The sequence below is a fragment of the Lepus europaeus genome, chromosome 13 (assembly GCF_033115175.1).
Source record: "Lepus europaeus isolate LE1 chromosome 13, mLepTim1.pri, whole genome shotgun sequence".
In the NCBI taxonomy this organism is placed as follows: domain Eukaryota; kingdom Metazoa; phylum Chordata; class Mammalia; order Lagomorpha; family Leporidae; genus Lepus; species Lepus europaeus.
The window spans coordinates 59144329-59168283 of NC_084839.1; the positions used below are offsets into that span (position 1 = coordinate 59144329).

Here is a 23955-nt window from a genome sequence, read left to right on the forward strand (position 1 = left end):
ACTTCCGCTGGGTCCTCTATCTACTCATTTGTATAGGAGGACTGGGAACCCAAGTCTGGCTCTAAATTACATGCTTTAACAGTATTGCTCTGCTGTCACTAAAAAAGAAGTAACTACTTGCTGGCTTATAGATCCTTCTTCAGGTCCCTGGTTTCTAGGCTATCGGATTTTGAGATTAGAAATGCCATACTGCAGTCATTACAAAAGAAATCAAAGGGCGTAGCAGGTAAAGCCACTGCCTGTGATGCCAGTATCCCATATGGGTGCTAGTTTGTGTTGTGGCTTTTCCACTTTCAATTCAGCTCCCTACTGATGGACTGGGAAAAACAAAAGAAGATGGTGCCAGTGCTTGGATACCTGCCATCCACATGGGAGATTCAGATAAAGCCCCTGGCTTAATCCTGCTTGTTATGCCCATCTGAGAGGTGAACCAATGGATGGAAGATCTCTCTCTCTCTCTCTGGATCTAGATCTCTTGGTCTCCTTTTCTCTGTACCATTTTCAAATAAATAAATATCTTTAAAAAAAAAAAAAAGAAATCAAGCAGCTCCCATTTTTCACTGTCATGTCAGAGAAGAGATCCAGCAACCTCCTCTACGGCTTCTACAGTATGTTAGAAACACCAAATTCCATTATTTTTGACCCTATATATATTTTTATTTAATGTTACTAAAAAGCTAATGAGAGCCAGACTGTCAGCTGTATACACTTATTTTTAAAGGGTGCTTTTGAAATATCTCTAATGCTTGAGGTCCTGTGTTAGGACTCACAAAGTTAGAAAAATTATTGACATGAAAGGTTAGAAAAACTTTGACTTAAATAACTCTACCAGGAAAGAAAGCCATGAACATAATGGTTGTTATCACTTGCTAAGTATTTAATACATAGTGGTTACTTCATATATATTATAATCTTGACATTTTAATTAAAGGTTGATACACTCTTCATCTGTAAAACCGAAATAAGAGCTTAAGTAACTTGCCAAAAGTTATGCACCCAATAAATTATGAAATTAGTTCTATTTGATTCCAAAGTTTGAACTTTTAAAAAATTACTGCATGCTACTATGCAACTGACTGAAATCTCAGGTTGTCAGTCACATAGCAGAGCTGACATTTAAGAGTCAGGGGAACATTCACAACCAGTGCTTCCTCCTCTACACTTAGCACAGGGACTATTCATGATGATAATTACTGTTGACCATTATTATGATGGAATGCAATTAATCACATTGTATTTAAGAATTTACTAAATATATTATTTCTAAAACATTTTCCAGTCAGCTAGGAGTAAACTGATAACAGAAGGACCTATTACCATAAAACATAGTAGAAACCATGCATATATATTTAATTCTGCTTATACAGGTTCTGATTATAGTTTATTATGCTATAACTACATACATTAATGATACCATAAAAAGTATGCCAATTAACCAGTCCAAAATAAGTTGAAACACAAAGCTCCAAACTAACTATGGCAGCAGGTACAATTTAAAAATAAGAATACTTGTAAAAAGATAGGACCTGATGGGGCTGGTGCAGTGGTGTATCGAGTTGAGCCACTGCCTGAAGCACTGGCATCCCAGCTGGGCACCAGTCCAACTCCTGGCAGCTCCTCTTCCAATCCAGATCCTTGCTGATGGGTCTGGGAAAGCAGGAGAGGATGGCACAAGTGCTTGGGCCCCTACACCCACATGGAAGACCCGGAAGAAGCTTGTCGCTCTTGGCTTCAGTTTGGCCCAGCCCCAGCTCATTGCGGCCATCTGCGGAGTAAACCAGTGGATGAAGATCTTTCTCTCTCCTTCATTCTAACTCTGCTTTTCAAATAAATAAAATAAAAATCTTAAAAAAAAAAGGCCCTGGCAAAGGAGAAGTTTAACTGTTTCACCAAGAATACTAAAAAAATCTAGAGCAGTGGTCAGGCAGGATATCACAAGTGTATGAATACATTTGGCTCTACAGACATCAAAACTTTCCATAAAAGCTGAGTTGATGAAATACCAGCATTAACTATTTCCCTGAAAGCATGCTGAGTGAGATGTCTATAAAAGCACTGAGAAGTGTTTCTCAGTGCCCCTTCATGGAAACTACAGCTGAGTTTGCCTCAAATTTTTTCTATTGATAAAGCAGGAGAGGTCTGTATGCCATATGTTGAGTAGAGGGATGACATTTTGTGATTAATCACTCTGTTAAAAATTCACATGCATTAATTGCTCATATTAAATATTGTCTGTACAATATAAAGAGAAGTAGTGATCTAGCTCAAAGTGCCTGATTTATTCTAGAATCATATATAAATCATAGTTAAAAGTTTATTGGAAGTTCTGGTGCTTTACTAGAAATTATAACGGATGGGTTTTCTTTGGGTCATAAATTTCAAAAGTAAAATAATTTATATCGTAGTTTAAATGTATGTAAGTGTAATTTATTATGTCTAAGTCAAAGTACTGAAAGTTTATTTTCCTCTATTTTTATTATTTAATTAATGTGAAACCCAAAAAATTTCTCTCTATTCTATACTGAATCAAATTAACCACTGGATATAGCCCTTTCCTATCCTTAAACTATCTCTCTATATATGAATTCTTTATAAAGAAATTATTTCTGATTATTCAGTGAAGAAATAAAATATGTAAAAATAAAGTCTAATTAGCATTTCCCATTATAAATACTGAATGTAGGGGCTGGTATTGTGGCATAGTGGGTGACGTTGTTGCCTGCAATTCCAGCATCCTATAAGGGTGCCGGATCATGTCCCAGCAGCTCTACTTTCAATCCAGCTCCCTGCTAATGGCCTGGGAAAAGCAGCAGAAAATGGCCCACATGCTTGGGCCCCTGCTGCCCATATGGGAGACCTGGAAGAAGCTCCTGGCTCCTGGCTCCAGTCTGGCTAGCCCTGGCAGTTTTGGCCATCTGGGGAATGAACCAGAAAATGGAAGATCTCTCCCTCCCTCCCTCCCTCCCTCCTTCTCTCTCTCCCTTTCTTTTCTCTCTCCCTTTCTCCCTCTCTCTCTCTCTCCCCGTGTGTATGTGTGTCTCCCTCTCCCTCTGTAACTCTGACTTTCAAATAAATAAATCTTAAAAACAAATACTAAATGTATTCTGCATTCTCTGGAAATAAAACCTTAAGTTGGTTTCATTCCATTTAATCTCTCTTATAAAAGGTGTACAAACCTACACTGAAATGATGCAATTGAAATTTGAAGTAATTTGGATCAAGAATAAAGTCTTATTTTCAGCCTTCAAGGAAGAAAGTACATTTAGAAAAAGAGGAAAGAGAAAAAACTGAGTAGAGCACCTAGCACCCTGGGTTTTCTCACAGCAGGGATCTGTCTCTTAACAAGAAAACAGCAGGATCATTCCACCAAGTAGCAAGCTCTCCTGATTCACATTCAAGAATTCAGCTAGATTCCAGCCCTCCTTTTCTGAAAGATGGAAATGGAAGCATTTTTGGGCAGAGGATTTCCTTCCCTTCACACTGTGTTTCTCTTTTGTATGCTCCCTTCCCTCTCCAACAGCTGTTTCTGGGCCACCCATCCCACCAGCCCCTGATAGGCACTGCAAGCAGCAGAGGGTTGAAACCCTTTCTCTGCAGAATACGGTATATGATATGTAGAAGAGGAGGGACTGTGGTAGAATGCGTATAACTCTGCCTGCCTGCTCAATTTTGGTCCTAAATTGGACTTTTGCTTTATGTAGGTATTTACAGGAAGCTTTTGGAGTCTCCTGGCAATGTCAGCTATTTTTGCAGCACAGAAAAGCAAGTTAAAAGCTTCCATGATAGGACTGGCAAGCATTAAGCTGCCACCTGCTTATATGGGCGCCGGAGTGAACCAGCAGATAGAAGATCTGTATCTCTCTCTCTGTCTCTGTCTCTCTGTGATTCTGCCTTTCAAATAAATAAATCTTTAACAACAACAAAAAGCTTCCATGATGCTTTGTTTACCTACATAAGTGCCAACAGTCAACACTTTCTTAGATGTTTTCTCCCACCACTGTATTCTAGCCTGAAATTTGTTAATAAAATGTTGTTTTTCAAATAATTAAAATTGTAAAATATTTGTCTCTATGTAATTTTAAAAGTTGTCAGAACATTGTTAAGTTTTTAACACTTCTCTATATTTCTTTTTTTTTTTTTTTGACAGGTAGAGTTATAGACAGTGAGAGAGAGAGACAGAGAGAAAGGTCGTCCTTCCGTTGGTTCACTCCCCCAAATGGCCGCTATGGCCGGAGCTGCGGGTGCAGGGGCCCAAGCACCTGGGCCATCCTCCGCTGCCCTCCCAGGCCACAGCAGAGAGCTGGACTGGAAGAGGAGCAACCGGGACTAGAACCCAGCGCCCATATGGGATGCCAGCGCTGCAGATGGAGATTAACCAAGTAAGCCATGACGCCAGCTCCTCTATGTTTATTTCTTAACAAAATGAGGAGAGTAATGTAATTTCTTCTCTCAACGAACTTTATGTAAATATAATGATAAGTAAGTTCATATATGGCAACAGCTATGAGTATACTTCAGAAATCAATGTGAAACCATTTTCAATGTTTAGTGCTCATACCTTTTAATAATATTTTAATTTGGTAGTATAACAAAATACAACTGAATAGATTATATCATGAGATGAATAATGTGGCCAATCACAGAAAGTTGTATGTGAAAAGTCAGCAACTGGAAGCCTGAACATGGTTCAAGGTTCTTAGTTTAACCTGGGTTCAAAAACAAAACAAAAAAGAGAAGCCTAAAGCCAGTGTCTCCCATGGCCTTTCCCTGGCTTCCAGTAAGGACACACACACACACACACGCAAAACGATGACACATTCTCTACCTCAAGGATACCGGCTCTAGGCTTTGGAAGCTGGTATTCATTCATCACAAGTATGGTGCATATGCCATAAATCTACTGACTCCAGCTGCATCACAGTCAGTGTGTAACGATAGTGATAGTAATGAGAAACCAGTAATGCACTATCCCTTTTGAACCTAAATGTTTTTTGTTAAATCATGACTGTATTTAATTCATGTAATAATTTAGTCCCGTTATATTCCATGTTTTCTTTATTTGTAGAATTCCAGACTATTTTAAAAATTCTACAAACTTAAGTATAAAAAAACAACAAAATTAGAAAATAGATAAAAAATATAGAGATTTCACAAAAGAAGATATAATAATGGTAAATAATTATATGAAAAAAGTTCAACATTATTATCTGTAGGGCAATTAAATTACAGCCACTGTATACCTCAGAATTATTAAAATAAAAAGTAATGGCAGCACAAAAATACAGAGAAGGCGGAGAAACTCAGTCGCTTATACATTCCTCATGGCAACATAAAGTACAGCCACCCTGGAAAACAGTTGTGCAATTTCTTTTTTTTTTTTTTTTTTTGACAGGCAGAGTGGACAGTGAGAAAGAGAGACAGAGAGAAAGGTCTTCCTTTTGCCGTTGGTTCACCCTCCAATGACCGCCGCGGTAGGCGTGCTGCGGCCGGCGCACTGCGCTGATCCGATGGCAGGAGCCAGGTGCTTCTCCTGGTCTCCCATGGGGTGCAGGGCCCAAGCACTTGGGCCATCCTCCACTGCACTCCCTGACCACAGCAGAGAGCTGGCCTGGAAGAGGGGCAACCGGGACAGGATCGGTGCCCCGACCGGGACTAGAACCCGGTGTGCCGGTGTGCAAGGCGGAGGATTAGCCTAGTGAGCCACGGCGCCGGCCCAGTTGTGCAATTTCTGAAAAGTGAAAATTCAACTACCATACAACCCAGCAAGTACACTACTAGGCATTTATCCCAGAGAAATTAAAACTTATGTCCACATAAAAAACAGTACATAGTGGAAACTCAGATTAATATGTAAATGGTTAAATAAACGGTGGTATATCCATACCATGGAATATTACTCAGTAACAACAAGAAAAGAACTACTGATACATGCAACAACTTGGATTAATAGCCAGAGAATTACGTTGAGTGTAAAGAGCCAATCTGCAAAGGGTACATACAGTACAAACTCATTTATGGAACATTCTTGAAATGACAGATCTATACAAATGGAGAACATGGGCTGGCGCCGTGGCTTAACAGGCTAATCCTCCGCCTTGTGGCGCCGGCACACCGGGTTCTAGTCCTGGTTGGGGCGCCGGATTCTATCCCGGTTGCCCCTCTTCCAGGCCAGCTCCCTGCCATGGCCCAGGAAAGCAGTGGAGGATGGCCCAAGTGCTTGGGCCCTGCACCCGCATGGGAGACCAGGAAAAGCACCTGGCTCCTGGCTTTGGATCAGCACGATGTGCCGGCCGCAGCGGCCATTGGAGGGTGAACCAACAGCAAAAAGGAAGACCTTTCTCTCTGTCTCTCTCTCACTATCCACTCTGCCTGTCAAAAAAAAAAAAAAAAAAAAAAAAAAAAAGAAACAGGGGCCGGTGCTGTGCTGTAGTGGGTGAAGCCACCGCCTGCAGTGCCGGGAACCCTTATGGGCATTGGTTTCGGGTCCAAGCTGCGGCACTTCTGATCCAGCTCCCTGCTGGTGCACCTGAGAAAGCAGTGGAGGATGACCCAAGTGCTTGGGCCCCTGCAAAAAAAAAAAAAAAAAAAAAAAAAAGAGAACATGGTGTGGGCATAGTGGCACAGTGGATTAAGCCACCACTTTAGATGCCTACATCCATATTGGAGTGTGTGGGACAGAGTATAGGTTACTCTGCTGGCAGATGCTGCTAGACCTGGCAGGCAGCTGATGATGGTTCAAGCACTGAGTCCCTTCTCCCCATAGAGACGACCTGGCTGGAGTTTCAGGTTCCTCTCTTTGACCTGGTCCAGCCCAGGCTATTTTAGGCTTTTGGGGTATGAACCAGCAATGGATGGTCTTTCTTCCTTTTATTCTTTCAAACAAATAAATCTTTTAAAAAAAATAGAGAATTGGGATTGCCATAGGGTAAGAGCGAGTGGGGTGAGAGGAATGTATGGTTATAAAAGGGCAATTAAAGAATCCTCATGGTGATAGAAATGTTCTATATTTTGACTGTATTAATGTTAACATGCTAATGCAATATACTATAATTTTTACAAGATATTATCATTAGGGGAAACTATGTTAGGGTAACTAGGATCTCTGCATTATTTTTTACATTGCATGTGACTCTACAATTTCTCAAAACAGAAAGATTAATTTTAAAAAATATTAGCTCTTTATAAACCTTGATGGTTGCTTCTACTCAAGCAATGACCTAGAACCTAACAGACAAAGATGCCTTTTTGTCATCTCATTATACACTGCTGGGAGCCTTTTTTTCCTGCCCATCACCTTTTCCCACGTTTCTACCCACTGACATACAGGAACAGTGCTATCTCATAAGTGGACCCAAATCTACCACTGTTAGGGCACAGCTAGGATTATCCCATCCCCTCTGTGTTTGGTCACTGCTTGACCCATTCTCATATACTAAACTACCAATTTCTTTCTTTCTTTTTTTTAACTGTTAAGTGTTAGCACGGGGATTTATTTATTTATTTTTTTGTGGTTTACAATAGTTTTTTTTTTATCTTTTATTTAATGAATATAAATTTCCAAAGTACAGCTTATGGATTACAATGGCTTCCCCCCACATAACTTCCCTCCCACCCGCAACCCTCCCCTTTCCCGCTCTCTCTCCCCTTCCATTCACATCAAGATTCATTTTCAATTCTCTTTATATACAGAAGATCAGTTTAGTATATATAAAGATTTCAACAGTTTGCCCTCACATAGCAACACAAAGTGAAAAATACTGTTGGAGTACTAGTTATAGCATTAAATCACAATGGACAGCTCATTAAGGACAGAGATCCTACATGATATATATATTTTTTAAATTGATTAATTTTCTATGTAATTTCCAATTTAACACCAAGTTCTTTTTTCCATTTTCAATTATCTTTATATACAGGAGATCCATTCAGTATATACTAAGTAAAGATTTCATCAGTTTGCACCCACACAGAAACACAAAGTGTAAAAATACTGTTTCAGTACTAGCTGTAGCATTACTTCACAATGGACAACCCATTAAGGACAGATCCCACATGGGACATAAGTACACAGTGACTCTCGATGTTGATTTAACAATTTAACACTCTTGTTTATGGCGTCAGTAATCTCCCTAGGCTCTAGTCATGAGTTGCCGAGGATATGGAAGCCTTTAGGGTTCGCTGACTTCGATCTTATTCCAACAAGGTCATAGTCAAAGTGGAAGTTCTCTCCTCCCTTCAGAGAAAGGTACCTCCTACTTTGATGGCCCCGTTCTTTCCACTGGGATCACACACGCTGAGATCTTTCATTTAGGTCTTCTTCTTTTTTTTTTTTTTTTTCCCCAGAGTGTCTTGGCTTTCCATGCCTAAAATACTATTATAGGCTCTTCAGCCAGATCCAAATGCCTCAAGGGCTGATTCTGAGGCCAGAGTGCTATTTAGGACATCTGCCATTCTATGAATCTGCTGTGTCTCCCCCTTCCCATGTTGGATCCTTCTCTCCCTTTTTTTGTTTTATCAGTTAATATTAGCAGACATTAGTCTTGTTTGTGTGATCCCTTTGACTCTTAGACCTATCAGAGTCATCAATTGTGAACTGAAATTGATCACATGGACTAGTGAGATGGCATTGGTACATGCCACCTTGATGGGATTGTATTGGAATCCCCTGGCACGTTTCTAACTCCATCGTTTGGGGCAAGTCCGATTGAGCATGTCCCCAATTGTACATCTCCTCCCTCTCTTTTTCTCACTCTTATATTTAACCAGGATCACTTTTCAGTTAAAATTTAAACACCTATGAATAATTGTGTGTTAATTACAGAGTTCAACCACTGGTACTAGAACAATAAAATACTAAAATGGACAAAGTATTACACTGTACAACAACAGTCAGCACCGGAGCAGATCAAATTACTGTTTCTCATAGTGTCCATTTCGCTTCCACAGGTTTCCCCTTTGGTGCTCAGTTAGTTGTCGCCGATCAGGGAAAACAAATGATATTTGTCTCTTTGGGACTGGCTTAATTCACTCAGCATGTTGTTTTCCAGATTCCTCCATTTTGTTGCAAATGACCGGGTTTCATTGTTTTTGACTGCTGTATAGTATTCTATAGAGTACATGTCCCATAATTTCTTTATCCAGTCTACTGTTGATGGGCATTTGGGTTGTTTCCAGGTCTTAGCTAATTAAACTATCAATTTCTTAGTGCTAGTAGTCCATTGACTCAAAAAGTTCTTATTTTTAACATAATTAACACGCATCACAAAGAGAACTTTTTTTTTTTTATCATCCTTCCCTTTTTGTTTTTACACTCAGGCTGCCTGCTCCAAACAACACTAGGTATCTCTTGCTGTTTAGTTTTAAATTGGTGAACTTTTTCTATGAAGAATCAGATGGTAAATACACTTTGAGGGATACACAACTTCTGCTACAACTAAACTCTGCTATTATAGTATGAAATCAGCCATTGATAACATGTAAACAAATAGGCTTGGCTATCTGCTAATATAGCTGTCTTTACAAAAATGGGAGGTGGGTTGTAATTAGTTGACCCGTTTTATAAGCTCAGCCTTGGCATTTGCAGCCAAAGCAAAGTTCCCAGGACATGTACTAACTTGCAATGGGGAGAAATACATACTGTTGTAAGGATTAAATAACTTTGTTGTAGTGGTTAAAACACCACTTGGGGCCACTGCATCCCATATTGGAGTGCCTGAGTAGGTGTGGTGGCTTCACTTCCAATTCCAGTTTCCAGCTAACGTGCACCCTTGTTGGGGGTAAAAGGTGATGACTCAAGTACTTGGGTCCCTGCCAATCAATAGGGAAACCTGTATTGAATTCCAGGCTCCTAGCTTCTGCCTGGCCCAGCCCTGGCTGTTGCAGGCATCTGGGAAGTAAACCAACAGATAGAAGATCTATATATGCCTCTGTCTCTCTGCCCTTCAAATAAAATTTTAAAACTTTAATTAAAAGCCAGATGGCATAAATCTGAGTTCAGCAAACTTATGGCTGACATGGAGGAATGAATTAATACAGGTATGTGCTTCCTTAGCAAAGTCTTCACAGCACCTGCATTCTAGTAAGTGGTATACTCTGAGAATTTAAGGTCTTCCTTTATATGTAACCCTACAAAATGACAGCAATCTACTACAAAGATACAAATATAGTAATAATATTCAATTACCTTTCGTCAAGAGCTTTCAAATAATATTTTGTGTTTAAAAACAATTTATTTCCCCAGCAGGAAAAGAAAGCTAGGCATCAGAAGAAATGTCAAGATGGGTGGCAGGCCCATTAAAGGCTATTCTGTACAGTGATCTGCCCTTGTAAAGACCCAACAGGCCAGTCCACTGCAGTGGCTTTCAATGTGGAAAGCCTGGGGCTTCAGCAGAAGTCATCTTATGAAGAGCCCTGGCAGCTCTGCCAGCCAAGAATTGGATCACTGGAAATGGAACTGTCCTGGAGTTGAAGGACACCCATGTCAGAGCCACAGATCTTGCTGGCTCTAAGCTAAAAAGCTTTTCACTTGGCCCAGCTTCCGAAGTGACCACTGCTGCTGAAGGGATGGCCAACTAGGCTCAGTAACATTGCAGGCAGAACTGTAAACTTCCTGTTAGAGATGCCACCTGCCTTTACTTGACCAGCTCCCCTCCCAGGCCAGCTAGGTAATGGAAGTCAACAGGGTGCCTTCCCAAGAGGTTCACATCTCCCTTATGATGTACCCCACCGACCAGATTATTATCAAGCTCCTTCTGTCTGTTTCTATTTGCCTCTCAATCAGAAAACTTAGTTGCGGCTTAGATGGCACTTTTCTATGTCTTCTAGTAATGACTCTGTCCTTTGTTCTAGACCCTGTCAAGCCCACTTGGCCTCATTCCTTTATAATCATAGTCTCTACTCTTACATCAATGGCTCTATTCCTGACCTGTGTGAATTGATGGTCTTCTCTCCCACTTAATGTTTTATGACTGTTCAGAATTTCTCCATAAACAAACCCCTCTACCCGCAAAAGTTGAGTGAGTCTTGGTTGGGATCAGCTTTAAACCACGTTCATCAAACTGTCCTCACAAGGGTCCAGAGACCCCCCTCATTTCCTCTCCTCTATGAAATCCTCTCATTACCTGGTTAATGCCACTCATAGAATCATTGGTTGCTATTCTCACCCTTTTATACTACAGTGTCTGTTTACGTGTTTACAGGAGGTGATAATGGAATAAACCAAGGCATTCAGCAACCAGGCAGTCAACCAAATGCTGTTACAGGTATATACTCAGCTCCCCACCCACGAGACAGCGGCTTGAGACATCGTCCCACGCCAGCGAAGAGTACCTCGTCGCCCCATGTCAGCAGGAAGTAGCTCTAAAGGCAGATCATCGTCCCTCTACCCCTCCTAGACTTTTGGGACTAATGTAATCCCATGCAACTCCTGCTTTATAAAAAACAAAAGGGGGGAATGTTAGGAAATTGGCGCAGTCTTATCTATGGCACGATGCACCCTGACACCATCCTAGGCTCTAGCCCCAGCTGACATTGCTGGAAGCCATTGGCCACATGGCACAACCACCAGTGTCAGCTCCACCCCCACCCTAATGGGATTCACTGCTCCTACTTTCCTGCCCGCCCCTGGCAAAGTTTTAAAAGGACCTGTTCCTAAACATGTGGCACGCTCTCTCTCTCCTTCTCTCCATCTCCTGATCTCTCTTGATCTCTCTTATGCTCTCCTTCCTCTTTTCCTTCTTTGCCCCTTCCCTTCAGTCTGTCGTGTTTCCCCCAATAAACTTTTTCCCTTACCAAAAAAATAATAATAATAATTTATTTGCTTTTGGTCACAAAACACAGGAAGTTGCAAAGGTAATACCCATGACCCACTGGTTGTCCATCTTCTCAGTCTGTGCACCTATAAAAAATGTTAAGTTTGCATTCCTTTTTGATAATAGCCAATCACTTAGCTTAATAATTAGAGATATTGAAATTTTTTTGGCCCTTCTTATCTCTTCCTTTTGAGAAATGACTTCTTCTTTCCCAATTTGTATCCCTTTAATTTCTTTTTCTTGCCTAATGGCTGTGGCTAAAACTTCCAGGACTATATTGAATAGCAATACTGAAAGCGGGCATCCTTGTTTGGTTTCAGATCTTAGTGGAAATGCTTCCAAATTTTTCCTCATTCAATATGATGCTGGCTGTTGGTTTGTTGTATATTGCCTTGAATATGTTGAGGAATGATCCTTCGGTACTCAATTTGCTTAAGATTTTTATCAGGAAAGGATGCTGTATTTTATCAAATGCAATCTTAGTGGCTGGCACTGTGGCATAGTTAAGCCTCCACTTGCAGTGCCAGCATCCTATATGGGTGCTGGTTCAAGGCCTAGCTGCTCTATTTTCAATACAGCTCCCTGTTATGGTCTGGGAAATCAGTGGGAGATAGCCCAAGCTCTCGGACTCCTGCACCCACATGGGTGAACCAAAAGAAGCTCCTGCATCCTAGCTTCGGATCAGCCCAGCTCTGGCCATTGTGGCCATCTGGAAACTGACCCAGTGGATGGAAGACCTTTATCTCTTGTCTCTTTCTCTGTCTGTAACTCTGCCTGTCAAATAAATAAATCTAAAAAAAAAAAAAAAAGCAATCTTAACGAAAACAAAGCTGAAGACATCACGATACCATATTTTAAGACATACTACATGGCAGTTATAATCAAAAAAGCCTCGTACTGGCAGAAAAATAGACCAATGGAAAAGAACAGGATCCCCAGAAATCAATCCACATATAACCAACTTATATTTGACAAAAGAACTAAAACCACTCCCTGGAAAGGACAGTCTCTTCAACAAATAGTACTGCAAAAATTGGATCTCTGTGTTCAGAATATGAAACAAGACCCCCTACTTTACACTTTATATAAAAATTAACTCAAAATGGATCAAGGATCTAAATCTATGATCTGATACCATTAAGTCATTACAGACATTAGGGAAACTAGGCCATCCCCTGACTGCCACACCTGATTAGCTCAAAAAGGATAGCCCTAAGAAGAGCCAGATGTACAAAATTTGTTCATAGAATGGCGTTCAAGTTACTTCTGTCAATTTTATTTGGTTTCCTAATTTAATGATTAGTATCACAAATTTTCTTAAAATTGTCATTATGATAAAGGATCCTTCACTCTGTCAGAAAAATTGAAAGAGATCTCAAACCCATGGCTTTCTTCTCAACCAGTCTTAACTGGGCAAAGATGAAAACCAACTCATTCAAATATAAAATCACATCTTTTGAGATGCTTACTGTGAAAGGATTTGAGATGTCTGCTACTGTTCCCTCCAGCTTGTTTTTTCCTTTTTGCGATTTCATCCATTCCCTAAATAAGGGTCTGCTGAGATGCATGCAGACTACTCTCTAGGGTTAAACAATCTTTAAACCTGAGTCCCAGATCAAAGAGCAAAAGTCTCAAGGACTCCATCAGTGATTCATCGCTTTTATATTTCTGAAGACTAATTAAATGTTTATGTAATCAATTATTTTATTTTAAAGATTTATCTTTTTATTTGAAAGAGTTACAGAGGGAGAGAAGGAGAGGTGGAGAGAGAGAGGTCTTCCAACTGCTGGCTTACTCCCCAATTGGCTGCAACAGCCGGAGCTGTGCCAATCCGAAGCCAAGAGCAAGGTACTTCTTCCGGGTCAACCACGTGGGTGCAGGGGCCCAAGGACCTGAGCCATCCTCTACTGCTTTCCCAGGCCATATCAGAGAGCTGGACTGGAAGTGGAACAGCCAGGACTCGAACAGGCACCCATATGAGATGCTGGCACTACAGGCGGTGGCTTTACCTGTTACGCCACAGCATCGGCCCCTCAATGATTTTAACTTAAGAAAAAAAATGTATTTTAAAAAGGGACTAAAGGAGCCAGTGCTGTGGTATAGTAGGTTAACCCTCTGTCTGTGGTGCCAGCATCCCACGTGGGCACCAGTTCATGTCCTGCATCCTCCACTTGCGATCCAGCTCCCTACTAGTGGCCTGGGAAAAGCAGTAGAAGATGTCCCAAATGTTTGGGCCCATGAATCCATATGGGAGATCCAGAAGCTCCTTGCTCTTGATTTCAGTCTGGCCCAGCCCTGGCCATTGGGGCCATCTGAGGAATGAACCAGCGTTTGAAGATTCCTCTTTGTCTCTACTCTCTCTTTCTGTAACTGACTTTCAAAATAAATAAATAAATCTTAAATAAAAAAGGACTAAAAACAAAGAGTTGGGTGAATAGTGATGAAACCTCACTGATTAAAAACATGTTGGGGGGCCGGCGCTGTGGCGCAGCGGGTAAAGCTGTTGCCTGAAGTGCCTGCATCCCACATGGGCGCCAGTTCAAGACCCAGCTGCTCCACTTCCAATCCAGCTCTCTGCTATGGCCTGAGAAAGAAGTAGAAGATGGCCTAAGTCAATGGGCCCCTGCACCCTTGCAGGAGACCTGGAAGAAGCTCCTGGCTCCTGGCTTCGGATTGGCGCAGCTCCGGCCATTGCAGCCATCTGGGGAGTGAACCAGCAGATGGAAGACCTCTCTCTCTCTGCCTCTCCTATCTCTGTGTAACTCTGACTTTCAAGTAAATAAATAAATCTTAAAAAAAAAATGTTGGGACTGTAGTTTACTTTGTGGGAAAAAACATTAATTACTAATTTCTTTAATGGTTATAGTGCTATTCAGATCTTACTTTTCCGTAGCTAATTTTTTATCATTTTTCCATTAAAATTTATGTATTTGAAAGGCAAAGCATGAGATATAAAGAGCAAGAGAGATATCTTCTATCAGCTGGTTCACTACCCAAATGACTGCAGGGTCCGGGCTAGGTCTGGCCAAAGCCAGTAGTCAAGAACTCCATCCAGATATCTCACAGAGGTGGCAGGGCCATCATCACTCACTGCCTTCAAAGGCAGGAAGCTGGATCAGAAGTAGAGTAGCCAGAACTCCAACTGACACTCTGATATGGTATGTGGGTGTCCAAAGCTTACCACACTGTGCCACAGCATCAGTTTTTATTTTAATAATTTTTCAAGTTTGTTGTTATGAAGTTGTTTACTGTATTCCCTTCATTATTTTTGTGTTTTACATATCGTGTTTAAAAACAAATATTTACCTTTATTATAAATGTTTAAAAATTTTGGTTTCTGTTACTTTCATTTATAAACTCATCTTTATTACCTTCTTTCTGCTTCCTTTGGGTTTATCTTACTAATACTTATTGAATTTCTTAAATTTGCAATGCTCATTGAGTCTTTTCTGTTTTCCAATATAAAAATTTTAAGATATATACAGTACTTCTGGCCGGCGCCGTGGCTCAACAGGCTAATCCTCCGCCTTGCGGCGCCGGCACACCGGGTTCTAGTCCCGGTCGGGGCACCAATCCTGTCCCGGTTGCCCCTCTTCCAGGCCAGCTCTCTGCTGTGGCCAGGGAGTGCAGTGGAGGATGGCCCAAGTGCTTGGGTCCTGCACCCCATGGGAGACCAGGAGAAGCACCTGGCTCCTGCCATCGGAACAGCGCGGTGCGCCGGCCGCAGCGCGCTACCGCGGCGGCCATTGGAGGGTGAACCAACGGCAAAAGGAAGACCTTTCTCTCTGTCTCTCTCTCACTGTCCACTCTGCCTGTCAAAAATAAAAAAAAAAAAAAAAAAAAAAAAAAAAAAAAAAAGATATATACAGTACTTCTATATATAAATCTGTGGATTCAGTTCTACAAACTGTGTGTTTTCTATTTTCCATCTTCTTCCTCAGCATGTTCTACCTGCCCCCAATTCTTACTATCTTCTAGGTTAAACTGTTTTTTTCTGTATCCAAAATTTTCCCTCTACATGTTTGAAAATTATATATACTATTTCTTCTGGTGATTACCTTAGAAATTCTACCATGTTTATTTTATTTAATAAAATCTAGTATTAGAGGCTGTTGTTGTGGTACAGCGGGTTAAGCGGCTGCTTACAATGCTGGCACATCATATTCAAAGTGGCAACTCAAGTCCAGCTCTTTGGGTTCTTATCCAATTTCTCTGCTAATATGCTTAGGAAGCCAGCAGAGAATGGCTCAAGCAGTCAGGCCCCTGTCACCCATGTGGGAGACTAGGATGCTTCGTGGCTTCACCCTGGCCCAACCTAGCTAACTGTAGTCATTTGAGGAATGCACCACCAGACAAAAAAACCTCTCTCCCCCTCTCTGCTGCTCTGCCTTTCAAATAAATAAGTACATAAATAATTTTTTAAAATCTGCTAGCAATTATTATCTTTTCATTTTATTATCATTTATAGCCCCTGCCTAAATTCCTGCTGAACTAGGGTCTTTACTTGCTATTTAGTGGAGCAGTAAGCCTTTGACTATAATGTAAATTAAAAAATGTTATCTCAAAAACTTACAAAGAAAAAAAGAAAGGAGATGAAGGGAAGTATTATATTCTTCAAGTTGTTTCTATGAACTATGTCAAATCTGTTCTCTTTGTTTTAATACCACATTAGCATAAGCATTGAGAAAAAATAAAAATATCTTGATCTTTACCTTGATCTTTATTTTGAACTTAAATGAATACTTCAACTTTCCATTCCCCTTTGGACTTGTATGTTGTTATTTTTCAGAACTTTATTTGATCTTAGTTTTTAACCCCTTGAATTAAACATTAAAGTATATGCTTTACATGATTAACTTTGTTTAGATTCCCACAAGTTTTTCATTGTTTTTCCCCCACCATTCTTTTTTGCACCCCTATTTTCCTTCCTTTTAGTTCTCTCAGGAAGGGTGCTACCCTTCAAGATCATAGATTTAAGAATCTCTGATCCAGTCTTCCACTCTGCTTGAGCCTTCAGCTTTATCTCCTAACCTGAGTCCACACCCTTTTTACACCAAGCAACTCACTGCCAGGTACCAGCACAGGCCCTCAAGGCAGAACCTGAGTTGCTTATGCTTATGGAGTCAAGCATCCTTGCCATTTCAACCTCTGAGTGTTTCCCTTAATTTCTTGCCAGCTCAACAATGTTTTCAACAAATATTTTAAATATAATGTCTAAGGCTGGCGCCATGGCTCAACAGGCTAATCCTCTGCCTTGCGGCGCCAGCACACCGGGTTCTAGTCCTGGTTGGGGCACCAGATTCTGTCCTGGCTGCCCCTCTTCCAGGCCAGCTCTCTGCTATGGCCTGGGAAGGAAGTGGAGGATGGCCCAAGTGCTTGGGCCCTGCACCCGCATGGGAGACCAGGAGAAGCACCTGGCTCCTGCCATCGGATCAGCGCGATGCACCGGCCGCAGCGGCCATTGGAGGGTGAACCAACGGCAAAAAGGAAGACCTTTCTCTCTGTCTCTCTCTCTCACTGTCCACTCTGCCTGTCAAAAAAATTAAATAAAAAAAATATATAATGTCTGAATTTTTATCTGACCAGGAAGTTTTTCTTTGCAGATCGTTCTATATTGTTACCTGAATGTCCTTAGGTAACTTATTTAGTATTCATATTCTCTGAAATGATTTCATATAATTAATTGTTCTATTTACTAGGTATGCTCCATTAGTAAAAAATATCACTGAAAAAGCTATTTAGAAATGGAATTGGTTAAGAACTGCTAGTCACAAAATGATTTCTTTTGCTTATCATATATATTTTACATAAGCTGATGCATTTCCTAAAGACTACTTTTTTCTGAATTTTAAGTATAAATACTGATTCCAGTATAATATATATTTGCCCCAACATCTTATTATGAAAATTTTGCAAACATACAGCAAAGTTGAAGGAACATATACATATCTCCTGAATTATGTCATTATCACCTTACAATATTATTTTATCATCTATCCATCCATTCATCCATCCATTTATCCATTTATCCATCAGCTCATTTTATTCTTTGTTGCACTGTAAAGGAGAATGAAAACATCTTCACATTTCTCCAGGGAGACTTCATAAACATATTATTTTTGTTACCAGATAAAAAAATTTGCTGTTCCAAAAGTTTGCTTATTATTTTATAAACATTTTTAAAGCATGACTCTCTGTGCCATAATAATGTAAAATCATTTGTGTCAGAAACAGTAGTCTTACAGTTATGAAGGGAAAAAAAATAAGTAAAAGTGAATTAAGATGAACTCTTTACAATACATTTCCATGTTAATAATCTAAGCTTCATTTGAAATATTTTTCCTTTCCTCAATACTTAGGAATTCCTATTATACTTGCTGTTTGTTTATGATGGAATGGTCTCATTTGTTAATATTTCTCTATTTAGCACTTCAGTAACTATTTAATTTCATGGACACAGAAAGGTGAACAATTATATTCTCAACTTAGGTGAGGCAGAATTGTATTTGCTTTCTTTTTTTTTTTTTTTTAAGACTTGCTTATTTTATTTGAAAGAGAGAGTTAACAGAAAGAGGAGGACAGAGAGAGATCTTCCATCCACTGGTTCACTTCCCAAATGGCAGCATCTGCTGGGCTGGTCTGAAGCCGGGAACCAGGAGCCCAGGAACTTCTTTTGGGTCTCCCATGTATGTGCAGAGGCCCAAGAACTTGGGCGCCTCTGCTGCTGCTTTCCCAGGCACATCAGCAGGGAGCTGGATCAGAAGTAGAGCAGCCAAGACTCCAACTGGCAATGGGATGCCGGCACAGTAGGCAGCTTATTCCTATACGCTACAGGGCTGTCCCCAGCAATTGCTTCCCACAGCTAAGTGTCTTCCAAATTACTGATTGAATGAACTTGACCATATCATCTCTTTAAAACATTAGTATAATAAACATTTTACTTAACAAGCATATTAAGATTGTGCTTCTGGCCAGCGCCATGGCTCAGTAGGCTAATCCTCCGCCTTGCAACGCCGGCACACCAGGTTCTAGTCCCGGTCGGGGCGCCGGATTCTGTCCTGGTTGCCTCTCTTCCAGGCCAGCTCTCTGCTATGGCCCGGAAGTGCAGTGGAGGATGGCCCAAGTTTTTGGGCCCTGCACCTGCATGGGAGACCAGGAGAAGCACCTGGCTCCTGGCTACAGATCAGCGCGGTGAACCAACGGTAAAGGAAGACCTTTCTCTCTGTCTCTCTCTCTCTCTCTCTCTCTCTCTCACTGTCCACTCTGTCCAAAAAAAAAAAAAAGATTGTGCTTCTACTGCTTTCTATCTTTACTGTTAGGAGCAATTATTTTTATTTCTAGAGAAATTTTCTTTATGAAAATTGGTCAGTCTGAACATATACAAAAGATAGAAGGAAAAGACATGAGAAGTACATTTTTAAGTTCAGATTTGGTTGAATCTGAAGGAAAGCTATCAGGTAATTTTTTATATTTGCTAAAGACTAAAACATAAAAAGATGCCCATGGAATTCCTCTACTGTCAAGACAAAACCAAAATTGTAAATAATACATTTATTTTAACAATACATATGGTGTTCTTATCTACTACTACAAATTAACACTATGCACCCTTAATAAGCTGGATAGAATTAAAACCAACTCATACTTTGTTATTCTTTGTCAGAAGAATCCAATTTTGACTCAGGCAATCTGAGTCCCCAGTGATTGACATTAGACACATCACAAAGGGACTCCTTTTTTTTAAATCTTTAATTTAAAATTCTTTATGATGTGGGGCCAGCACTGTGGTAGAGCTGACTGAGCCACCATTTGGGACACCAGCATCCCACATCAGAGTGCTGGTTCCAATATAGGCTGCTCCTTTTCCAATTCAGCCTCCTGCTAATGTGCCTGGGAAGAGAGCTAAAAATGGCCCAAATACTTGGGCCCTGCCACCCATGTGGGAAATTAGGATGGAGTTCCTGGCTCTTGGATTCAGCCTGGCTCCTAGCTTCAACATGGCTCTGACCTGGTTGCTGAGGCCATTTGAGGAGTGAACCCTTCCCCTTCCCCTTCCCATTTCCCTTTCCTTTTCCCTTCCCTTCTCTCTCTCTCTCTCTAGCTTTGCTTTTCAAATAAATAAATGAATTTTTAAAAAATTCTTATCATGGTCTTTCCTGTTTAGGGTGATCATCTAATAACTTTTTCAGATTATTAAAATAATCAGTAGCTCAAAGATAATTCTAGCCTTCACAAATACAAAAACACATTTGGCTTTTCTTTTCTTTTTTTTTTTTTTTTTTATCACCCCTAGGCAGGAGAAATTCTGGCAGCAGATTAAACAAATGATTGTTTTTAACTTAAGCTATCTTGTTTAATTTCTTCTTTGTAATAAAATATTCTACTTATCTGAAAGGCAGTGTGACAGAGAGAGCAAGAATGAGAGCATATGCACAAGAGAGGGAGATCTTCCATCTGTTGGTTCACTCCCCAAAGGGCTGCAAGAGTCAGGATCGGGCCAGACTGAAGTCAGGAACCTAGAACTCCATCTGGGTCTCCCATGTGGGTGGCAGAAGCTTAAGTGCTTGGGCCATCTTCCACTGCTTTCCTAGACACATTAGCAGGAAGCTGGATTAGAAGTAGAGCAGCTCTAACTTGAACCAGTGCGCATGTGGGATGTACCCCAACACCATCTCCTCATTTTATTTCTTGTAAATTTACTTTTATTTTTCATAATGCTATGTATAACCTACTATCAAAAAAACTATTAAGGTGCTGATGTTGTGGCACAGTGGGTAAAGCCACCACCTGTAATGACAGCATCTCACGTGGGCACTGGTTGAAATCCCAGCTGCTCTACTTCCAAAACAGATCTGTGCTAATATGTCTTGGAAAAGAAGCATAAGATGGCCCAAAGGTCTGACCCTTGCCACATCCGTGGGAGACCCGGATGAAGCTCCTGGCTTCAACCCATCCCAGTGCCTGCCACAGCAGCCATTTTAGGAGTGAACCAGTGGATGGAACATCTCTGTCTCTCCCTCTTTCTGTTACTATGACTTTCAAAATAAATAAATCTTTTTTCTTTAAAACAAGAAGAATAAACACTCATTGTAACTGAAATAGAAAGCACTCAAAAAGAGAAACATGACAAACTAGTAAACCCCAATGGAAAACATTCAATTCCAGATGAAAAGCTAGAATCTATTAATAGTCACATCATCAAAGTACATCCAATAACTAGAAAACTGCATATGAGGACAACCAATGAAGAAAAAAATTGCACATTAGAATATGAGCTTCCAAGGGCCAATATAAGGGTTATAAAACATGGTGCTTATAGAAAAATAACTTCATGAAATTAGAGAGGTTGGAGACAAAGTGAAGACACTAGGTTACCTACAAAACGTCTTTTTCATTCATGTTCATTTTGGGAGCTCTACAGACATGATACAAATTCATTAATTATCCTCAGAAATCGAAAACAAAATAGTAAAAATCAGAGCAATGGACAAAGCCCTAAGTCCAAATCAATGTGAAACCAACCCAACACGTTTGGCATATGTTCATTCATAGAAGACAGCCTCATTCAGATTAAAAGGAAAGATTCAATTACAAATCATAACTCTTACACTACATTAATCTTTCTCAGCTTCTAAAAATACTGTTTCCAAAGGCTTTGTGCTGAGTAGAATTCAAAATGTCACTTTATAGACAGAGAGCCTTCAAAAAGTTCATGGAAAATGTGTATTGCTAAAAAACCAAAAAACAACAACAACAACAACAAAAAACCTCTGGATTTCAAAACTTTTTTGCACCAAAATAAACATATCTTTTAATTCCATTTTCCCACAAACTTTTTTGATGAACCCTCCTATATGGAACAGACTATATATTTTTATGTGTCCATTGACCTCTACATTAATTTTCTCACAGTAATTCCTTTACATTATTATCTGATTTTTCACATGATCCCTAAGGTTAAAGAGACACATTATACCCATTTAAAACAGAACATCAGATATGGTGAAGCTCCAACTTCCTACATTATATGAGAGGACAATGCACAAAATTTCTACAGTAATTCTGAAAGCAAAGGAAACCAATTACTGTCCCAGAGCTTTATCGCAATTCATACTTTTAGTTAGCAGTTAAAAATGAAAATATTTCTCTAGTGCCAGGAATATTTTTACACTGACTTTACATAGCTGGTATTTTGCTTTCATATTAAAGTAGAAGGTATATTAAGGAGTACTGATAATGTAAAATCCTAAACAATAATCAAATATTTCCTTAACAGGAAAACTGTACAAAGAATATCAAGAAAAGTTTGTTTTTCTTCAAGAGTTAGACTATTAGTAAACAGTCATGTTATACAGAGCATGCTAATTAAAGAAGTTGACTCCTGAAATAGGTAACTTTTAACACAACCTTAATCAATCCAAAAGTATCATTCACCTGAGCAAGTGATGGAAGAATCTCCTTGCATATTTGCTGATTTGGTCTCTATATTCCAGAACAGTTGAATCCAGAAGTGGTCTTGTTGGAGCATAGAAGGTTCCAAGGCTTGCCTCAAGCTGTGCTGTGGAATTCAAACATAGCAGCGTTAAAACAAGTGAAACTCCTTCAATTACAACAGAATACTCATGTTTGCAGTCAGTCAGGTTTTGCAAACTTGGATGAAATGTGAGCTTGTTGCAGGAAAGACGAAATTAAAATATGACAGCTGGTACAAAAACAAACCTATGTATAAACTTTCACTTGAGGCAAAGCTGACAATGACTCTGAGCAACAAAAAGCTGTCAAAACTGAAGAAATCCATAATGAACCAACCTCTCACCACAAATGGGTAATTAAAACAGTGACTCATCAAAGTAACACAGTTTGAACTAGTATTTCCAGTAAAGGCAACTCACAGTGTGCTCAACATTTACTATCTTTAGCTGAAAGGAGATAACTAACCTTTTTCACACTGGAAATTGCAATCAGTATAGTAGAAATGTTTCTAAAAATAATTCAAATTAAAAAATGGTCTAATTGTAGGAAGAACAACTGTCACAATTTTAAAAGAACAGTGAAGTCCCTAGATCTTCCTCTCTAAATACTACCCTAAATAAGATTCTTGGTTTTGTCCAGGGGTGAAAGTTTACACCCCAAAGAGGGAGGGAAAAGGACTGGAGAGCAAGTTTTGATAAACCAGAGGGCTAGAGAATAGGAAAGAAGGCACATTTTACCTACTTCACAATGTTATCAGACATGCCCATGAAGATGTGCCTCTTCCCAGCAATACCTGAAAGTTAAGCAATTACCATAATGGTGAGAGTAGGAGTACGTATGGGAACACCACAGCAGCTCACAGTAAGACTCTTCAGATTCTTGTGCTACCAGCACTGGGTTGAATAAACAATTCTTTATTTAGCAAAACTCTTCAGGTTTAGGCATATTTGGGTTTGAAAGTATTAAATACCTCATCAGAGTAATTGCTATGCAGTTGGCAAAGCTGTTGGTAATTTCGTTTTAAATCTCAAATCTAGACAGTAAAGTAAGATGAACTTTAGGGGTATTTTCTTTCAAAGCAGCAGTCAATTTAGATTAAAATTGAATACAGCAAAGCTATTGTGAAAACAAGCCAGATTCTCTTGCCATTGCTTGTTTTCTTGACAGCATGTTTCGTATATCTGAAATGTTCGAACCTACATGGAATACACATAACTCCCAGCACAGTTACAGATTCATTAGATAGCCCAGCTTGATGTTTAAGGCAGAAATGAAGATCTCAAAGATAACCACAACATGGCTACAAATAAAAGCTCACTGGGTTCCACTAATAAAAGGAAAACAAATTACCATGTCAAATTTGTTAGATTCAGATAGAATAAATCTCAACAGAGAAGAATTCTGAATGTTTTAGAAATGTGTTTTCACAGTTACTTGGGGGGAAATGCACATATCTACTTAAAATGCACATATTCTGATAACCCAGCATCACAAAAGCATTTTATTTTAATAGCCTAGTATCATACAAGCTTTTTATTTTGCTATCTCCCCAATATGGTTCTTTGAAAATATTCTTTATTAAGGCAAGAATCTGATAATGTCCATTTGTTTATTCCCTAATAATCTTTGTTACACACAGTAATCTTACAACAAAAATTCACTAAACTGCTAG

The 23955-nt window shown here is 39.8% G+C and overlaps 1 protein-coding gene across 2 annotated transcripts in view; it reads right to left on the bottom strand.

Moving 5' to 3' along the window:
- Positions 1-23955, bottom strand: part of WDPCP (WD repeat containing planar cell polarity effector) — a 654855-nt gene that overhangs the window by 180999 nt on the left and 449901 nt on the right. For both annotated transcript variants that reach the window (XM_062209520.1, XM_062209519.1), the window contains one exon: positions 22245-22368. In XM_062209520.1, the coding sequence (XP_062065504.1) occupies positions 22245-22368 (124 nt within the window). The remainder of the gene's footprint in view (positions 1-22244; positions 22369-23955) is intronic.